A 20,892-nucleotide genomic window follows, 5' to 3' on the forward strand; every position below is an offset into this window, starting at 1 on the left:
CCATATAGCTTCCAAACTGGTAGAGGTGGCAGTCGCAGCTCCGAATTGAACTTAAATTATAATAATAAAGTCATAAATAGTGAATGGGAAGTTGCTTCAGTTTTTGAACAATTTTTTGCTGACATACCAGTTTCTACAACTAAGTTACTTATTTCTTCTCCAGCAGTTGCCGAATCATTGATGAAAGAAAATGTACGTGAATGCAAATCAAAATTTAATTTTACCCCTGTAAACACCAATGACATAATTTGTACATTTAGGTCATTAGACATTAAGAAAACTGCTGATCTATGGGGTATTTCTGTAAAGGTGATTAATTCAATTATTGATCTAATAGCACCTTATCTTGCAATAATATTCAATGATTGTGTTCAACGTGGTGTATTTCCTGACCTGATGAAACATAGTAAAGTCATTCCAATATTTAAATCTGGTAGCTCTTCAGATCCTAACAACTATAGGCCAATCTCGATACTACCAACCCTCAGCAAAATATTTGAAAAAATTATTTTAAATCAATTATTAGCATATTTCAATAGATACAATCTGCTTCATAGAAAACAATTTGGATTTACGAGGGGTCGCTCGACTACCGACGCAGATATCGAACTAATAAGAAATATCTATGAAGCCTGGGAGAGGTCGCAGGATGCCTTAGGGATATTCTGCGACTTATCCAAAGCCTTTGATTGTGTTCAACATGAAACTCTGGTCAGGAAACTATATCACTATGGAATTAGAGAATGTGCACTCGACCTTCTGACTTCTTATCTTAACAATAGAATTCAGAGGGTTGACGTTAAAGGGACAAGGTCTCCTGGGGTCTCAGTTGGTATGGGGGTCCCACAAGGATCAATTCTTGGACCTTTTCTATTCCTCATATATATTAATGACTTGCCCTTTCTTTTTGGGAACAAACATGATATAGTATTGTTTGCTGATGATACCTCTTTGGTTTTTAAAATTAATAGGAAACAGGTACAGTATGACGATGTAAACAATGCTATGTCTGATATAGTACACTGGTTTAGCGTAAATAATCTTAGGCTGAATAATAAAAAAACTAAAATTGTAAAATTTAGCACACCAAACGTGCAAAATGTAAAACCCGATGTACTTATCAATGGGGAATCGATGGATCCAGTTGAAACAACTGAATTTCTTGGCCTTACTCTTGATGCCAAATTACAGTGGCTCCCCCATATAAACGGATTGGCGGGTAGACTGAGTTCTGCGGCATTTGCGGTCAAAAAAATTAGATTATTTACCGATGTTGATACGGCTTGCCTAGTTTATTTCAGTTACTTTCACAGTATAATGTCGTACGGTATTATGCTTTGGGGTAACGCAGCCGCTATCCATACTATATTTGTGCTGCAGAAGAGGGCTATTCGCGCAATCTCTAACCTGGGAGCCAAGGAATCTTTGAGGTATAAATTTAAAGAAATTAAGATATTGACTGTTGCTTCTCAATATATATTCTGTAATGTTTTGTATGTACGGAAAAATATTAATGTTTTTATGAGAAAATGTGATTCTCATAACGTTGGTACAAGGAACAAACACAATCTTGTTACTCCTGTTACTCGACTGCATAGAGTCAGTAACTCTTTTGTGGGGCAATGTATACGCTTCTACAACAGGATCCCAGAAAGCGTTCAAAATGCTTCTGTTGCGAAATTTAAAAAAATTGTTAAGGAACGCTTGTGTGCGAAAGGTTACTATACAATTAGTGAGTTTATGTTTGATAGCACACCTTGGGAATGAAACGATCGCCTCCTGGCTGTTTCTACTCATATATAATTATGTATATAATTAATTTGACGTAAAAAAAAAAAAAGTCCCGCTGAGTTTCTTTCGCCGGTTCTTCTCAGGTCAGGGTGTTTTCTTTTCCGAACCGGTGGTAGTGTTTAACTTGACAATCAATAAGAAAGTGTAATACTTCTATATTGAATAAAGGAATTTGAGTTTGAGTTTGAGTTTGGTGGTGCATCGGTGTTGTAAGGAATGATTAATTTCACTGACAATGACAATGTCAATGATTGGTGGGCGAGGACCACTCACTATCAGTTGTCAGTGCTACCAAATTTTCCAGTCCGCCTATGTATGTACCTGTACTGTACAACAAAAATCTGAAATCTCTATACTAATAGAAAAAACTCGTACACAATGGTTAAATACATTAGTACCAACTGCGTAGAGTTAAAGCTTTTCCTTAAACAATAGATGTCGTATTTTCAACGCGTCCACTTCCTCGTAATGGGAACGAAGTCTTTCACATGTAGAATATTTCTAGATAAATAACACAAACCAAAATTAATCATTTAATCGAGAATTACAAAGTTAATGTTTTACAGAAAATAGAAAATAAAACTGCATGAAAAGTCCTTATCACTAATCAGCGTCGCTTACAGGCAACCTCGGGTGTAGTGAGATTAGACTTATTTGGTTTTTATTCATTCAATTTATCATTAATATAATTTATTTAAACAGTATTTCCAGCGACGAAGCCTGAAATATATTCTAGTAGACATTTTAGATTTATAATATAACTACATATAATTGGAAAACAAAGTCCACTCTGTCCGTCTTAACGCGATAAACTCAAAACCGTCGAACGGATTTTCACACAATTTCCAACAGCTTCTGTGAATTCGATCTAACATGCTTAAAAATAATATACGAAAAAGTTTGTAATTGTATTAGTGATACATTTGTAGTTAATCAATTAATTAGATATTTAGCCAATATTTTACTTTTTTATAATATTTATATTCATATATCTATGCTCTTACTAAAACCCCTGTTCAGGTTAAAGCTTCTACTTTTTTTCTTTTGGGCTTTTTAGCTGTCTTCATTATTATTTTTTCAAACTCAAACTCCTTTATCAAATATAGAAGCATTACACTTACTTATTGATAGTCAAATGAAACACTACCACCGGTTTGGAAAAGAAAACACCCTGACCTGAGAAGAACCGGCAAAAGAAATTCAGCGGGTCTTTTTTTTGTCTATTTTATTATTTACACAATTGAATATGAATCGAAATAGCCAGGAGGTTATCGTTTCATTCCCAGGGTGTGCTATCAATCATAAATTCACTAATCGTATAATAACCTTTCGCACACAAGCGTTCCTTAACATATTTTTTTTTTTAATTTGACAACAGAGATATTTCAATCGTCTTTCCATCTCCATTCCATTTCCTTTGTGGAGTTTTCCAGCAGGACCTTTCCACATAATGACATATTTTGTCCACCTTTCATGGACATATCGTATATATATATATATTACGGTATAAGCATTTTATGTACCTTCTATCTGTGCGAAGACAGGACGTCAAACTAGTAGAACTGTAAATGTGTCACTTTCAACGATGTCATATAATTGTAATCAGTAATCCAACTAAGTTCATCTCGTTCGCTATCAATATGCAAATCTAGCAATACATAAATTATCGAGAATCAATCGAAAGGTTCCTAGACCTTTGTCGAAACCTATTAGATAAAAGGCTTAGGGTATAAAAGGTTTACCTTTTACAGCTAAACGAGGGCCGTCCTCATCTAAATATATTTGCATAATCCTTATCGGGTATTTCGTCTTCAAATAATATACTCAGATTTCGTTTGGGATTTTATTCGGGATAACATGGTGTACTCGAACAATGATATTTTTATTACCTTATAACAATAATTAAACCTCATGTGTAACCGCAGTAATTATTCTACTGTTATTAATTTTAATTCTGTTATTTATGTAATTTTGTTGTTTTATTCTACTCAGAAAGATAAATTTAGATTTAATTATTGTCTTAACATAAACGTGATTGCGTCTTAAAAATAATAAGATCATGAATACTTAACAGTTGATTGTATTTAAAGTACTTGATTTTAGATGCTGGGCTAAAGGCCTCCTCTCCCTTTGAGGAGAAGGTTTGGAACATATTCCACCGCGCTGCTCCAATGCGGGTTGGCGGAATACACATGTGGCAGAATTTCGTTGAAATTAGACACATGCAGGTTTCCTCACGATGTTTTCCTTCACCGCCGAGCACGAGATGAATTATAAACACAAATTAAGCACATGAAAATTCAGTAGTGCCTGCCTGGGTTTGAACCCGAAATCATCGGTGAAGATGCACGCGTTCTAACCACTGGGCCATCTCGGCTCTTAGATTTTAGAACATTGATAGATAAACGTACTAAAATTAAAACAGCTATTGCAGGAGTATCTGTTATATAAATAACATGAGCGTTCTGTGACCAATGACGCTCTACCTGTGTTTTCGTCTTCAATAAGAATGACAGTAAATAAATTTTAGAATTCAAAATATTATACACTTTTTTCTGTTTTTGGAGAGGAAACATTGTCTGTAGAATTTTATTATATTACGATTCTAATTACTAATTCAGTTTACATTGCTGTAAACTTTAAATCGGTCATTCATTCATTCAGCCACTGCTGGACATAGGCCTCCCCCAAATATCGCCACAATGAACGGTCTTGTGCAGCCCGCAACCAGCGGCTTCCCGCGACCTTCACCAGGTCGTCGGACCACCTTGTGGGGGCCTACCCACGCTTGGTAAAAGACCAATTGAATTAATTATATTCCTTCTACTTTAAATATTGATTGTTTAGATTTTGTAATTATGAGGATTTTTTAAGGATTTAGGTTAAAATGTCTTTATTTAGTAAAACAATAGCAGTATGGATGCTGTATTTACATCTATAATATTTTTTCAGGTACAAAAATAAATAAAATTCTTATATATTATAGAATATTTTTTTTTCATATATGGGCGCTGGTAGCCTTCTCTGGGGTTTTCTTTTCTGAAATAAAAATAAAATCATAAATTAAAATAATACGATTTAATTTACAATTCACTCCTTGTTTTCTCTTCTAGCCTAAATGATAATCTCCTGGCAATAACTTTTTTTATTATATAGATAGTTGGACGAGAATATGGGCCACCTGATGTTAAATGTTCACCATGGCATATAGACATTTGCGTTGTAAAAGGTTCCTTATATCGTCAATGCGCCAATAACCTTGACAGCTAAGATGCTATGCTAAGAAGTACCTTTCGCCTTTAGTTACACAGGCTCACTCACCCTTCAAACCGGAACAGCACTAAGTACGGCTGTTTGGCGGTACAATATCTAATGAATAAGACCACCTATTCGTTAGATAATCGAGAACTTTAGGCTTTGACCGATGCGATAAAAACTAAGTTGTCAGATTATTGGTAGGGCTTTGTTGAAGCTCGTCTGGATAAGTAACAAACTAAAGTTAAACTCTCAAGTACTCGATCGAAGGATCTCATTCAAAAATATTCCCTTAATTCAGCACTTATGATCTCACAGTTTGAAAAAAGGCTGCTTGAATATACTACGCCGAAAACATAATATGGTTTTAATAAGAATTGATTTTATTTTCCAAGCCAGCGCTTGGAAAATAAAATCGCATTAGCTTTTAATTAAAAGTAATCTAATAAAATTACGAAGTACATGTAAGAGGCTATTTGGATAAAATCCCTTTCTATTTTGGTTATGGTATAAATATTGCACATCAAATTACTAGGTCGTATTCAGTTATTGGCAAAAAGTAATAATATATACACCATACTCCGCGTCAATATATTCAACTTTTTCTGTTAACGCATCACATAAAAACCTGATGGATCTCGATGAAATTCGACGGGTCATTGAAATTCTAGGTCAATATTTATATTTTCCATTCTGGGTGAATGAAACATTTAAAAAAATGTCAAATAAACTCCAGTTTATATTGGGATAATTGAAGGTATTTCTCAAGAATATAACATTAATTAGTGAAAATTTAATTAAAATGGGAATCAATTTCTATTTTGTTTGATACAAAATATTTAATATTCTAGCAAATAAATTTGAAATTGAATTCATCGAAAACAAATGAGATCTAGGCTGTTGATCTAAAAATATAATTCGAGATAAATCCTCTGATACAAATCTGCTCTACATTTTCTCAATGTCTTTCGTAATCATCTTTGTTACATATATTAGTGTCTTTCATGATTTTAAAACAAAACAACATTTTGTTAGTTATCATATCATTTAACTTAAAAAGACTTTTAGTTATTTTACCAGTAATGTTTTGGATTTAAGCAGTAACTATTTTACTTTAATCATTATGAACTTCAACTAAGAATTTTTCAATAGTTTTTTTTTTTCTCTATCAAAGTACATAAAGCTGCAGGTCCACATTTACTCTGTCTTTCTCTCTCTCTCTCTCTAATCGTTTGGCACCTTTTCATCAGGCTATGAGCTTAAGGGAGTATTGGGTGCAATACTATTTCCCATATAATTATACCGAAACGCATTTTTTTATGAACGAATTATTCAATCGGTACTAACCAACATCGATCTCCTCATCGGGGTCATTCCACGGCTGCCTTGTGGACGTAGTGAAGAGGATGAAGAACAAATTAGTGAAGAAGTAAACTCCTGATGCCAAGAAGAAAACTTTACGCCATTCGGTTGGATCCGTCTGTTGAAACAAATATATTAAATATCCTAGAATACTTTTACTTTGATGCTTATCAACATTAACCCATAACTCTATTTTGTATAATAACTTAAACATAATAAAATAATTAAAACTATTGTATGTTACAATTAAACTTGCAATTTTGTTTTCATTGAGATCCGAATATTATCTAATTTATAAAGGAGTTGAGGGATTACTAATACGAAGTTCATATACATGCGGTCAGCTGTAAGATAATCTACCGATCAGGTCAGAAGGATTTCAAAATTCCCAATTCAAAATAATTGAAGTGATGGAAGACTTTGTTGATGTTATTCCATTTCAATCCCATAAGATTTATTTTCACTGCTTTCACTGCTTTCAATGTTATGTAGTAAAATTTCGATACAAAGTTTTACTTTTGAGCGTAATGGTTTTACGTAGATTAAATTTTGTTACTAGTGTATACTAACTAGAGTAGGACACAGCCAATTGGTGATTGAAGTCATATTTCTTAGAATCAGTTACAAATCGTCTCATTGAGAGTCTCTCCTTTGCTCTCAAATGTAACATTTACGGGGAATAAGTAATCGTTTGAAATCTAGGGTTGTCACCAAAAAAATACCGTCTTAGTAAAATCTTATTCGATATATGCATTTTTGTCGTCCGTGCCCTTGGAGCATCTTATATTTAATTCCTTTTGGTTACTTTAGTGCGCCATTTTTAATATCAAGTAGCGCCACTATATAAGTTTTTTTCTTATATCTAGTTTGAAATATTACCTCGTCTTGTATAATCAGGCCGCAGACCATCGGTGCAATTATTGATATGATATTAGCAATACAGTTGGAGATGCCCATGAGCGAGGAGCTGAAGTTCGGTGCCAGGTCTATTGAGATCAACTATAAAGTAAGAAAAAAACTGTATGAATATAAATTGACGTATTTTCCATACATACACATTATATGTAAATATAAATATTCTTAAATGATAAATAATTTATATCTTAACTGGGTGAAAAGTTACAAACCTTTAACTGCTTCGCTAATCGAAATGTCCCGGGAATTCAAACTTAAGCAAGCACTTATCAATTAAACATATTCATAATTATTTTTATAATTATTAAGTAAGGGAAATAAGGTTCTTCATTATTTATTCTATAGTCATTGCCATTTATATAAAACTCATAATATACAGTAAATTCTAAATTTGTACCTGACCCTTTTTACTTTGAGTTTGCTGCGAGAGTCCGAATTATTTTAATATTAATATATATCAAGTTAGAATGACTGAGCGGCTTCTATCTTATGAATTGAAATTTATTATTAAAATTCGTTTGACTTTCTGGATCGAAGGCCAGTGTTAAATCCTAATTTTCATGCTTAGGTCTGATCTCGATTACGTTCGGATTATTTTAATCGGTTTAAGAATATTGATCTGAAGTTTGTATTAATAGATAATCTCATTCGATTGTCTCATTTAATATTTTATTGAAACAAGAACGAATCAAAATCAAAATTTACTTTATTTAAGTAGGCTTTTAAAATAAATAGTTCATATTGGTTGATTTAAAAGAAGGCATATATATATATATATATATATATATATATATATATATGCCTTCTTTTAAATCTAAACATATATGCAATATAAACATATATATATATATATATATATATATATATATATATATATATATATATACATGTTTATATTACATATATATTTAATTGTACGTAGTTACAATTAAATATATATGCCCTATGCGACTACGTTTTTCATTTTATAAGGGACTGAGATTATTGACGGTTCTTCTCGGTAAAATCATCATTCTCAGTAACATCATTCAAAAGTGCCAACTTAAATAAATAATATTTCGATATTATTGTTGTATTAAATCTATTATTATTAAAGCAATATTACAGTCGTTGTGTAGTAGAGTTGTTGTTGTAACCAAAATATTGAGTCTTACCATGTATCCAGTGTACTGTCCAGCATTGATACCCACACTAATGGTAAGCATTATAACCGCTAGTATCATGTTGCCCTCAGGAGTGTAGGATAGACCGATGAGAGCAAGCGCCGGTCCCCATAGACCTGGTAGTATTTAATGTATAGTGAACAGTAAATAAATAAATATAAACATATTAAAAGTATTATCTGCAGAATTGTAATTCCTTGCAAATTAACACCATAATCAACGCAGCTAATTTCCTTCACTGGTGTGTTTGATTTTAGTTCAGATTGGGTGTCATGTTTTGCTAACTGAATCGACTCAGCTATTCTAACAGCTTTTAGCATTGTTTCTACAATTCTATGCGGTCATGATTAGTGTGAGGTGCATTATTTGTTATTACGATACTTTTACAATATAAATAAACTCGTCGAATTGCAAATTTGAGATACTTTGAGATCTTTTTATAATACATGTATGACTAGTCATAAAATATTCTACCATCTTTATCAATAAAATAGTTATTATTCTGTCAATTGACTATGCCATCCCGGCAAAGTAAAATAGGCTGTTTAGACAGGTAGATTTTTAAAGCCGACTAAAATATTTTTAGGTAGCGTCTACCTATTGATTAGGTTCCATGAAATATTTAATAATTATACTAACCAATAGAATTGAACAGTTTTCTGGTATTTGTGACGCTTAGCCATCCTCGTCTGATGATAAGGTCAGTCATGGTGCCCATAGGGAAACTAAGGATGTACATAGCCAAGTACGGAAGCGATGACAGCATACCGTTCTGAAATCATCCAAAATATTTTACAATTAAAAAAATATTTCACCAATTGTAAGACAACTTCAAAAGAATAATCTACTGCAGTAAATTTTAATACTTTACTAATAATGGTTTTTCAAATAAATGAGTTACATTAAAATTTTATCGTATAAAAATAACGCCACACCCACACCAGAAGTGTGTTCCAATTTCTTAGAAAAGTCTTTTTTACTTTTATCTTCATAGTTAAAGAAAATTAAATATCTTTAACTGACCTTAGTCAGATTGACATCCAAGACCTTCGCCATGTATGTAGGCATCTCTGTCATTAGAGTAAAGAAACCCCAGTTCTGACCACAGTGGGCGATTACAGCCGCCCAAAACGGAAGACAAGTAGCGATCTTGCGGAACGGTGTTGGGTATTTCTGCGAAAAAGTATATTATGTTTTTATAAATACTACAAAATTACTGATCGCTTAAGTTTTATATATAAAATATATAATATATGTTTATATTAATTTACCTTCGCTCCACCAACTCTTCCCAATGACGTCTGGATATACGTCAATTCTTCTTCAGATATTAATTTTGAACTTTCCGGCGAAGCTGAACCAAAGTACAAATATGCCACCGTCCAAATAGCTCCTAGAGTACCATTGGCGTAGAATATTGCCTGCCAACCCCAGGCTGTTGCTAGGAAACCTGCTGCTATGAGCTGAAGTGCGATACCGAGCTGTCCACCTGAAGACAAGACATTTCATGTGATTCATAAGAGTTTAACTCGCATTGTTTTTGTTTACCACAGAATTGGAAATGAATTAATCTGAAATTAAAAACTTGTAAGGTCAATAGTGATAGCCGGAAATTGACACGCGATTGTCGATTGAAATTTATTTTAAAATAGTCATATTAAATAAGAACTACAACATTGTGGCACACTCAACATAAAGACAGACTATGACAATAAAGAATAATAATATAATGAATCTTATTACCAGTAAAACTTTAACGACATATAAATAAATATTAAAAATATATGTTCATATATGTATTATATGTAGTTTTTTAAATATTTTTACAATTTTTAAAATCATTTAATTAAGAAAATAATATGTTCGTCATTGCAAAGTTATGTCGATCAGAAAAATTTACATCTAAAAGATCAAGCTGTCTTTTATAGTTAAAAAAGGCTTTAAGCATAAAGTTAAAATAAATGCCTACAAAAAAATACCAATTTTAGAATTAAGTTTCTCAATAATATAAAACAAAGTCGCTTACCGCTGTCTGTCTGTCCCTGTGTATGCTTATATCTTTAAATTTTCAAAACGGATTTTGATGCGGTTTTTTAATAGATAGAGTAATTCAAGAGGAAGTTTTATGTATAAAACATGTACAATATAGTAGAGAAACACTGATAATTTTAGAGGCTTCTAATGCGATGTCGTATAACACATTTTTGCGCTTACATTGAAAATCCTGGCTGAACCCGTACAAGATAGATCAAAATATTATACTACAGTATTGTACACCTTAAAAAGTTCTACAAAAAAGTACTGGACGATATATATCTCTTAGGCTAAACTCACAATAAATATATTATCCTTTATTTTTTACGAGTAATAATGGCTAATTTTCGAAGCAATTTTAAGCAATACAGCATTAATTCTCATTTCACATTCTCACAATTAAGTACCTTAAATACATTGTGCATTTAATATAGATCAATATGGCCCCTTACAGCATGTAATTGAAATGACTATTTTTGAGGATATTGCAGATTAAAAACGCAGGGACGTAGCGGTTTGTATTGTCTAATGACTGAAAAACTGTTAACGTTGTATATAAAGACCCATGACACCCATGCGAAGCCGGGGCGGGTCACTAGTTAGATATAATCTTAAGATAATAGAAACCTAAGAGTAAATATTTCTCCGAAGTAACTTCACTCCATCGCCTCTGGGAGCCGTTGGCATCCTTAGGTCTTGTAGACTAACATTGAGACTGCAACTTCACTTACAGATAATAACGAAGGCTCCTAACTTTATGAAAGTTAGATACAATGTATTCTTTAGGGGTTTGATCGTGTTTCGCCTGTTCATATTACTCCATATATTGAAGATACTATAACTAGCATTAGATGACATTTATAAGTAAAAATTGGGATCATTATTATACCTACAATATTATGCACTAAAAAATGTATTATATTTCAAATGAAAATATTAAGTTAGGGTTTTTGTTACGGTCTTCATGATACCTTTCTTCAAACGTTTTTAAAATTCACTTTGGGAAAGGCTTTGTATAAGCCAGTCGGGATGTGATAGCAACCACTCATCGCATATTCTACCTCCTTGTTTTGTCTCATTTTGAAGGGTTAGCGGTATTAGAACTACTGTCAGAAGGGACATAACTTCATATTTCTCAAGATTGGTGCATTTGGTGATGTATGTGTTGGTTAATTTTCTTAGAAATGCTAATATCTATGGGACGTGGTCATCCCTTACCATCAGATGGCCAATAGCTCTTTCAACGACCTATTTCACAAAAAAACACAATTTATGATTTTACAATAAAAAATAAATTGAATTTTATTTACACCTTCATAATGTTTGCGATGCGCTGCTCTAGTATTTATGAATTATGAACAAATCCAATCTCAATTTATGTAGAGCTCGAAACATAATATTTCCCCTAAGGTGCCATTTTATACACCAGTTCGTTCTTGCTCGGAATTTCTATTCATAGTTGACATATATGTTATATATTTTCAGCTTTGTATTAAAATACGAATCGATATGACCTAATATTTTTTTAAATATAAAATAGGAAGGTGGACGGAGAATGGACCACCTAATTGTAAGTGATCACCATTGTGTACAGACATTGACGCTTTTGACCTTTCATACCAAAACACAACAATAGTGAGTATTTATGTTGAGCAGTATAATATGTGACGTGTGGTTGGGACCTTATTAGACGGGCTTGCACAAAATCCTACCAAGCCGAGTAATCGTAACCAAAGATTGAGAGTTTTAGCCCGGTAATGCACCACAGTGTTTTTATGCGCTAAATAAAATTAAACTAAGTGGCAAAGGATATTATCATGAAGTTCCTTCACGTATGGTGTGTTTTAAAAACATGCATTGGCAAAGCATGATAGAATCTTTCTTCTTAGAAGGAGATATAACCCTTAAAACGTAATGAGACTTACCAGCGTATATTATAGTACTCAGTCTTCCTTTCTCCTCCAGGGGAATCCATTGGCTGACGAGGTGATGCATTGATGGGTACACGAATGCTTGCGTCAGACCTTGCAATACTCTACATCCGACCACGAATTGCCAGCCACCCTGTCAATATTATGAATTACATCTTAATTAATACTTTATTTCCAAAACCGTTAGTTTCCTATAAAATACTAAAAGTGTCTGATTGACGTCAGCAATTTGTAAATTTAAACACTCATATCTGTCGTCTTCATATATGTACCCTATTCGTTGTTCATAAGAAAGCAAATAGCGAATGAATTACATCCCATAGATAAAACTACTGTCCGTGATCAGGACTAATAGTTTCTTAAATACAGTAATCGGGTATAAATGAAAGTTAAAAAATATACTTACATACATTAGAAAAGTTTCATTTAAATTCTATAGAATCGATGTGATAACCATTTGACACGTTTCATGAGTGTTCAGATATCAGACCGACGTTTTTTGTAACTATTGATAATCTATTGAGAGAAATAAACCATAACATTTCCTAATATAAATAAACTAGCTAGCTAGCACCTAGGTATATACAAGATAGTGTAACTACAAAATAATAGTATATTTTATGAGCACTTTCGTTTGACCACTCGGTCATTATGGCTCGCTATAAATTCAAACGATATGCATTCTATATGGACTTACATATTTTGCACCAATCGGCATTGCGAGTGATAACAGTGAATTGACAGATATTGAGATGGTGATAAGGATCTTCCCTCCAAATTTTTTCGCAAGTTCTCCGCCTGGGATTTGAAGTATGACGTAGCCCCAGAAGAAGGAAGACAGGATCATGGACTGCACGCTGTAACTCCAATCGAAGTACTGTATAACATAAAAAATATGTATATGTATATGATATTTAAAATAAGTATTATACACATCTAGTGCAACGGAAATTCTCACAATTATATAAGTGAATAACTGGTGCTTGAGAAAGCGGATATAGCCGCAAGAAGTTTATACTCTGAGAGCTTGCCCTGCGCTGTGCTCTGTCACAGTTATGTGAAACTCTTAATTTTCTAGTAGGCATATGTTTTTACATTTTCATTGACATTAATAAAACCTGTCCACACTATGCAATGTTCTAATAATAATACGAATCAATTTATTAAAAGTTTGACATCTTCAATCTTTTATTGATTAAAATTCCACATTCAACAAACAAATTCAATGAATTGCGCTAAATATTAGGTATAAACAACTCAGTTTTTCTCAGTTGGGTTTATATAATTTTGCTTTTAATACAATAAAGATAGAGGGCGTTACTTAGCGCCATTTAATCTAAATTTTACTTTCGCGTTTAATTGAGTAAAAAGTTCGTACTTTGTCATTTTCAGAGTTAGTCATGTCTACAATGGCCATGCTCATGTTGACTCGCATGCTGAATGCGAACAGCATGGCCAAGAAGAGGAGAAATGTTTGCGCATGACGAACTCCTAAACCCTCTGGAAGAAAGAAAAAACAGTTAAGATTATTTGAAAATTTAATTCTACCTAACGAACATAACAGTAGATAATGTGCCATTGTTAATATCAACTACTTACTCGTACTGAAATAACATTTTTGTTTAAAATAGGAAATAAGAAAACTAATACCAAACTATCAACATTTTTTATTTATATAATTTGATTATTGGAAAAGAGTCACTACTGAGTTCAGTTCTAATTCTAAAGTCTAATTTTAAGATAAAATCTAAATCCTCTACGCCAAAAAATATTAAATCTCGCTACCAGACATTCGTTAATAAAAATAAATCATGTATTTACGAACATATATTCTACTATAAAATATAATAGATATTGAAAAAAGATCAAGAAGTCAAATACTTTAATTTCTTAACAACCTGTCCAAACAGCAAACAAAATATTTAAATAATAACTATGAGTCATACAAATACGAGTCTCACTCAGAAATGAATAAATGTATTTCTTAAAATATTAACCGGAGTCCAGTTCGTAGATTCAAATCAAATCAAGCCAAATCAAGATATAATTTACTAGAGTAGGCTTTTACAAAAAAATATTTTAAAGGCTAAATTTTAAACTATATGTAAAACTGCCAACGGTTCGGAATATCGATTCAACCTAAAAGAACCGACAAGTAGCTTAGTTACTCTTTTTCAACATTTGAAATGCAAATCTATGCCAGCTAAGTAATATAATTACTTTTATCTAATATATTCTGCGTGTAAACAAAAACTACTTCCATGCTTTTTATCATCTAATTTGCGCGAACAGAATATTATATTGTGTAATTACGTTTCGAAGTAAATAAATCATGACTTGTACAATTAATACAATACTGATAACGACACTGTTCTAAAGTCTAGCATTATCAGGTCAAGTTTATATCAATAATGGAATGATTAATAACTAATCCAATATGTTTATTGCTACGAATTTTATTATTAAATTTGACAATCAGTGCACTTTTGCGATGTCAAGTTCATATATTACTCGGGATTTGAGATCATAAATCAAAATAAAAAAATCATAAAATACTTTTTCCAAGTAGGCTTTTACGAGCACTATTGAATCGTCATTTAACAAACTATTTTAAGTAAAGCTACCATCGGTTCGGAATGTAGATCCTACCGAGAAGAACCGGCAAGAAACTCAGTAGTTACTCTTTTTCAACATTGTTACAACAAACACAATTATATATGTATGTGTGTTATGTCTCCTGCCGAAACATTTAACTTACCTTTAATTTAATTTAACTTCACGCTTTTTAATCATCTATGTAATGTTGTATCAAATAATATGCATTCTTATTGATAAAGAGTCTAAATAATAACTAGCAGAGGGAACTTGTCAGCTCTAGATCCTTAGAGAAAGGAAATCGTAAAAAACTAAAACGTTTTCGAATTTTTATAATGTAAAATAACCACCGATTTGAACTGGTAAGTAAGAAATTATGTCACCCTAGAATATCTGATAAGTTCGTGGCACTTAGCCAGTCGTGCTTACAAAAACTCTACCAATATGATCCAAGAAGAACCGGCAAGAAACTTGGTACTATCTCTTTTATCACCAATTAAAAAAAAGTATGTTAACAAAATACAATGAAACTAAAAGTTTATATAATCTTACACAAGGTCAATTATTTTAACATAAAAATGTAAACACTGATCGTGACATTACGACCTCGAGTCTTAAAAATGCAATCTTATCAAGGTTTATTAGCGTCTTGAAAAAAATTAGACCAGTAATTCGATGTGAATGGACGTTACACTTTGACACAGAAGACCTTTGTTTGATAAACATTAAATTTATTTATCAAACAGCGTTACGTAGTATAATTACATGCGTAATTAATAACAATATTTATATATGTAATTTTCCATTAAGTATTCTCGTATTTCTCGTAATAGCGATGACCTGACTTTACTTAAACAAGATTTGATCGCGTCCTTTTCTTTATTTAGACCTGATCAGAATGGCAAATTGGCAAGATTTGCACAGAGGCCTGTGTGTGTGTTTCCCCTGGGCCTGTAGTACCTGTCTCACTCACTTAAACCGGAACACAACAATACTAAGTGCTGTTGTTTGGTGGTGGAATATATTACGAGTAGAAATGTACCTGATGAGTTTGTAAAAACCCACGAGTAAGATTTTTCACTAAGATCTGGGGAAGTACCATAATGTTTAGTTCTAATAGGCAGGCAAACAATAATTTATTTTTTCATGATTATTTTCCTGTTTTTTTTTTTTGTAATATTCATAATTACGTTTTAATACTGAGTTATAGTTCAGGAACTAGTCTAAATGTATGTTCCTGCCTTGACTGTGAGTGGAAGTATTTCTAATTATTAATTTATTATTATAAAATACATTTAATTATGTTTAAATACATTTAAGAGATACCGGATATAAATCCTTTGTCACCCAATCAAATTTTATTTAGTTCATGAAATCTCAGTAGCGCCGGCGTTAGCTAAGCCTAAGCCGTATGCTTCAAAAGGCATTTAAGGCATGATGTGTTCTTCGTGTAATCTTTTTCAGACCGTGTCGCATTGCTGTCCATCAGATTGCGACTGTGGGGTAATGCAGCTTACATCTGTTTGCGGTACATGTCACATATCAGTATATCTAATCGATTTATCTCAAGTACCGATCACACGGAGTTTTGCTAATGATTGATACGACGCTACACTGTGTCCTGGAGATAATAATATGTTCACAGTATCAATGAATACAATAACAAATAAGATAAGAAAAATCTATTCATATTTCCATCTGTTTCCCAGTTTCCGCCCCCCTTAAGCCTCTAGGGGAGGGTAGGTGTCGAGTACACTATATTATTTTCTTTCTTATATAGTGTATGTAAAATTTAAATTTCTGGATAATCAGTCGAGTCACTAAGACGTGAAAGCGTAACAGAAAAAAATAATTTTGCATTTATAATATTGGTTAGGATGAACAATCTACTACAAAAGACATACCATTTAAATATATAATGCAACAACATTGTAAATAGGATAATTTATCTCTTACGAGAGGTCTGACAGAAACGGCGGTATATATCAAATTATACATATAACATGACAAATGAAAAACATAAAAATAAAATGCCCGTCATGGCAGCTATCACCCACATAAATTATATTCTTCTACCAAAGAGGTTTGAATGGTTACCATTTCTAATAGCGCTATTGTCTATGGGCGGTGGTGACCACTTACCATCAGGTGTTGCAAATGCTCGTCCGCCAATTTATGCCATAAAAAAAAAAGTGTTACAATCAGTGACATGTCCTAACATGAGGAGTAGGGTCTAATTTCAAGTAGGATCAGTATTCTTTCCAAGGGCAAGGTATTCGGTTTGTTTTGGTATAACGGACAAAATAAATGGCCTCACCCGATGGAGTTGACTACCACCGCCCATAAACATTGCAACACTGAAGGCGTGCAAGTTCCTTACCGGCCTTTAAGAAATAAATGATTTTCTATTACATGAACAAAATTCCGCTGCAATTTTTTAACAACAAAAATAACATAGAAAATAAATATTATGTAAAGAAATTAGTAAAAAACGAAAGTGAAATTAATACACACATATATAGTGAGGTTATTTATATATTCGTATTAAAATAATCTAGATCTTCGATATATATTCGATGGAAGTGATGGAAGAGGGGAGACGTAATGTTTGTAAGTTTGGTCGGAGGAAGTAACAAGTATTTTGAATGAACTTCAGGGTGGAAGTCTATGAAATCAGTCGATCGAATGCTTAAAAGGTAAGATGATGAATGAAGAATGATTTTTAGCTTGTAAAGTTTAAAATTCTATTGTCGAAGATATATTTACAAATGAATTAATAATAATAATGTATGTAAAATTAATAATTTCATTATTGATTTTATTATACAAGCAAGTCGTTTGCCGAATTTTACTTTTAGTAGTACTTTTACCTCAGTTGAGTGATAAATATTTACCACAAACAAGTTATATATTAGATTTTAAATTAACATGGTTATTTTTATTACTAACAGTAATACTGTTCGTAAGTTATACATTTGTTCAGCTTTCACTTAAAATACATCAAATACTTATATAAAACGTCCTACTGACTTCACTAGTGACGCGCGAAGGTGATACGATAGTCACGTCACTATAGCTGCAATATCTACTCCCTAGCTTTCAAAGTCCGATGAAAGATAATCCTAGACGATCGGAAAGGGGTCAGGTATCCTATCTGAGCTGTTAAATATACCCAATTAACCCGATCTAGGATTTGAACCCTCGCGATCTACAGTCGAACAAGTTGGCTACTACACCAAAGAGGAGAACGACGCAAGCAAATAGATTATATATATACATCGTAATAGGATACACCGCTTAAAAATATTCTTAATTTGAATAAATAAAGAATAATTATATCTAACGATTGAGTGTTGATATGCATCAAACATTGAAAACTTACTCGGCTTAATATTTTCTATGACCGTTAGGGTGCCCATGTTCACTTGATATTATTATCTCATGTCAAAACAAACCACACTCACTCGCCTACCACTTTGGAGTAAGCAACATTGGTACGATGCTGTATTAACGCGCCTCACACGACCAGAGCCGGCATGGAGCGGATTCGCACTAAACTTTTTGTGGTCGTATTGTAACCTCGAACAAAATTGTGCATGATATTTAATTTATTTATAATACTTTATGTGAGAATATTCAATTTTATAAATTGCGTATTTTAATTTTATGGTTGATATCCAATCAATCAAATCAAACTTTGTTTAGATAGGACAAAAACTTGTGAATGGTCATTCTGCAAGATTTAATTATATATTATTATTATTCAAAATAACGTAGTGTCACTATCACAAGTATAGTGTACTTTTTTACTTACCTATGTGTGTATTTAAAAGTGTTACAAACAAATTTTACAAACTATTAATTATTAATTTGAAATGTTTTCTGTTTGGTTAAACCTTGCAAACTAAATTAAAATCAATCTTCTTCAATGGAGTTGAATATATACATATATAAAACGGTGCATTTTTATTATAAGCGTGACCTGTTTCTATACCCAAAATAGGCTCCTACGGACTTGTCAACGGTCAAACATTTTGTATAAAACTGCTTAAAATGTGAATTATCTTTATACCTACACAAACGTGTCGTTTCTATTTTGAAATATTCAAAATCAAAATCAAAATATACTTTATTCAAGTAGACTTTTACAAGCGCTTGTGAATCGACATTTCCCAAAGTGAAGCTACCACCTATTCGGAATGTAGATCCTACCGAGAAGAACCGGCAATAAACTCAGTAGTTTCTCTTTTTCAATGTTTAAAATACAGAGTTATGTTAGTTAAATACAAATGAGTATATGTATGTAATATATTCTGGCTGGAAGTCAACAAATATTAGCTCCACGCTTTTTTATTATCTATACGATCTTGTATTGAACAACATGCTTTTTTTATTAAAGTATTTTATATACATATTATTTGAATTTATGTTTCGGCAAATTAAAATGGATAAGAAAAAACAAATTTTTGTCTTTGAATTTATGAACCATCAGAAATTAAATATAATAACGTTATATTTTATTATTATTTAACGATATGACGCTTAAAATCAAAGTATGTCCGAACCGTGCAAGGCAGCATGAAGACTGGACTGGTTGTAAATTACTAAAAAATTGATGATAAGCCGCTGTAATGATAGACTCTTATATACGAAATGGCCAATATTTCTTACAAAGCCATGCAGCCATGTCTAGGCGATGGTGGTCGCCATTACCATTCGGTGGCAAATCTTGCCTGTACGATGTACGAGGGATCAACTTTTTTCATTGAATTGTCAAAATCCATAAAAGTGTATAAGTATGAAATTTTTGAAATCCTAAAAAACTAAATTACATTGATAATATCATACTTATTCAGTTTATTTTGTTATATGAAACATTCAAATAACAAAATATAGCTCAAATAAAACTACACATAAACGCCTACACACACACAAAAACATATTTCCAATAATAGGATCTAGTACTTGTTTCTACTACTTAAGAAATTTTGGACAAATGGAAAACATGCAAGTGTATACATATGATCAGTTGAATATACGCATAAAACAACATTTTGACGTCATAATTCTACTACGGAACCCTTGAAAGTTTTATAGTTGAGTCTTATATATGTAACTATATTTTGTTTTAACATTTTTATGACCTTGAGATTTGTCATTGATCGAGTTTATATTAAAAGTATGCAAGATCTACTCAAGTAATATATTATGTAAATTAAATTACAAAATTTGTATATTAGCATACAATAACATACGTATAAAAATGTTTATAATCCGGCGCTGTTTTCGTTAATGAGGCTTTTTTTTTCGTGTGAGAGGTTATTGAACTTATTAAGCTGTGTATATTCACTTAATAAGCTTAAGAATATTTATTTTAAGCAGCTCTACTTAGTATTCTTGCACTTCGTATATAATTTCAGGTACAAAGGACAACTTCCTAGTTCCCAAGCGTTATGAGTGGTCAAGTGATTAACATTTCCTTAACCTACCATCAGCTACTTTAAAACCTGAGCCTAGAAAAAGCCTCCCTTCATTCAAAAATCAAAATCAAAATATACTTTATTCAAGTAGGCTTTTACAAGCACTTTTGAATCGTCATTTAACAGACTATATCAAATAACGCTACCACCGGTTCGGAATGTAGATTCTACCGAGAAGAACCGGCAAGTAGCTCAGTAGTTACTCTTTTTCAACATCTAAAAATACAGTCATGTTAGTTAAGTACTACCTACCACTTATTCACTGCGGCTTAGATACATTTCATCTTAACCGAGCACGAAATTAATTATAAACATAAATTAAGTACACGTATTTAAGTATTTAAGGAGATTTGAATCTTTTGTTGA

General features: G+C 32.2%; 1 protein-coding gene across 2 annotated transcripts; it reads right to left on the bottom strand.

Moving 5' to 3' along the window:
* Nucleotides 1–436: 436 nt before the first annotated feature.
* On the bottom strand, nt 437–18,593 carry LOC125068420 (putative inorganic phosphate cotransporter). Of its 2 annotated transcripts, XM_047677530.1 has the most exons (11): nt 18,429–18,590; nt 13,830–13,951; nt 13,149–13,328; nt 12,446–12,584; nt 9,758–9,975; nt 9,510–9,659; nt 9,126–9,258; nt 8,478–8,602; nt 7,288–7,407; nt 6,394–6,526; nt 4,695–4,830 (listed from the first exon to the last, which is right to left on the bottom strand). In XM_047677530.1, exons 1-11 carry the CDS (start codon nt 18,463–18,465, stop codon nt 4,790–4,792), a joined length of 1,398 nt encoding a protein of 465 aa, XP_047533486.1. In that variant the 5' UTR covers nt 18,466–18,590; the 3' UTR covers nt 4,695–4,789. The 2 variants fall into 2 exon arrangements, with proteins under 2 accessions (XP_047533487.1, XP_047533486.1); XM_047677531.1 differs by lacking the exons at nt 4,695–4,830; nt 6,394–6,526; nt 7,288–7,407 and adding an exon at nt 437–448 and having other exon boundaries at nt 8,429–8,602; nt 18,429–18,593.
* Nucleotides 18,594–20,892: the final 2,299 nt, after the last annotated feature.

The sequence above is a fragment of the Vanessa atalanta genome, chromosome 13, assembly GCF_905147765.1.
Source record: "Vanessa atalanta chromosome 13, ilVanAtal1.2, whole genome shotgun sequence".
Classification (NCBI taxonomy): domain Eukaryota; kingdom Metazoa; phylum Arthropoda; class Insecta; order Lepidoptera; family Nymphalidae; genus Vanessa; species Vanessa atalanta.

Coding starts and splice junctions, on each gene's coding strand:
- LOC125068420 (XM_047677530.1), bottom strand. CDS start 18,465: ATGGGCACCCTAACGGTCATAGAAAATATTAAGCCGA. Junction 9,976..12,445: donor GAGTACTATAATATACGCTG/GTAAGTCTCATT, acceptor TCTTGTCTTCAG/GTGGACAGCTCGGTATCGCA. Junction 7,408..8,477: donor GACAGTACACTGGATACATG/GTAAGACTCAAT, acceptor CTTACTTTATAG/TTGATCTCAATAGACCTGGC.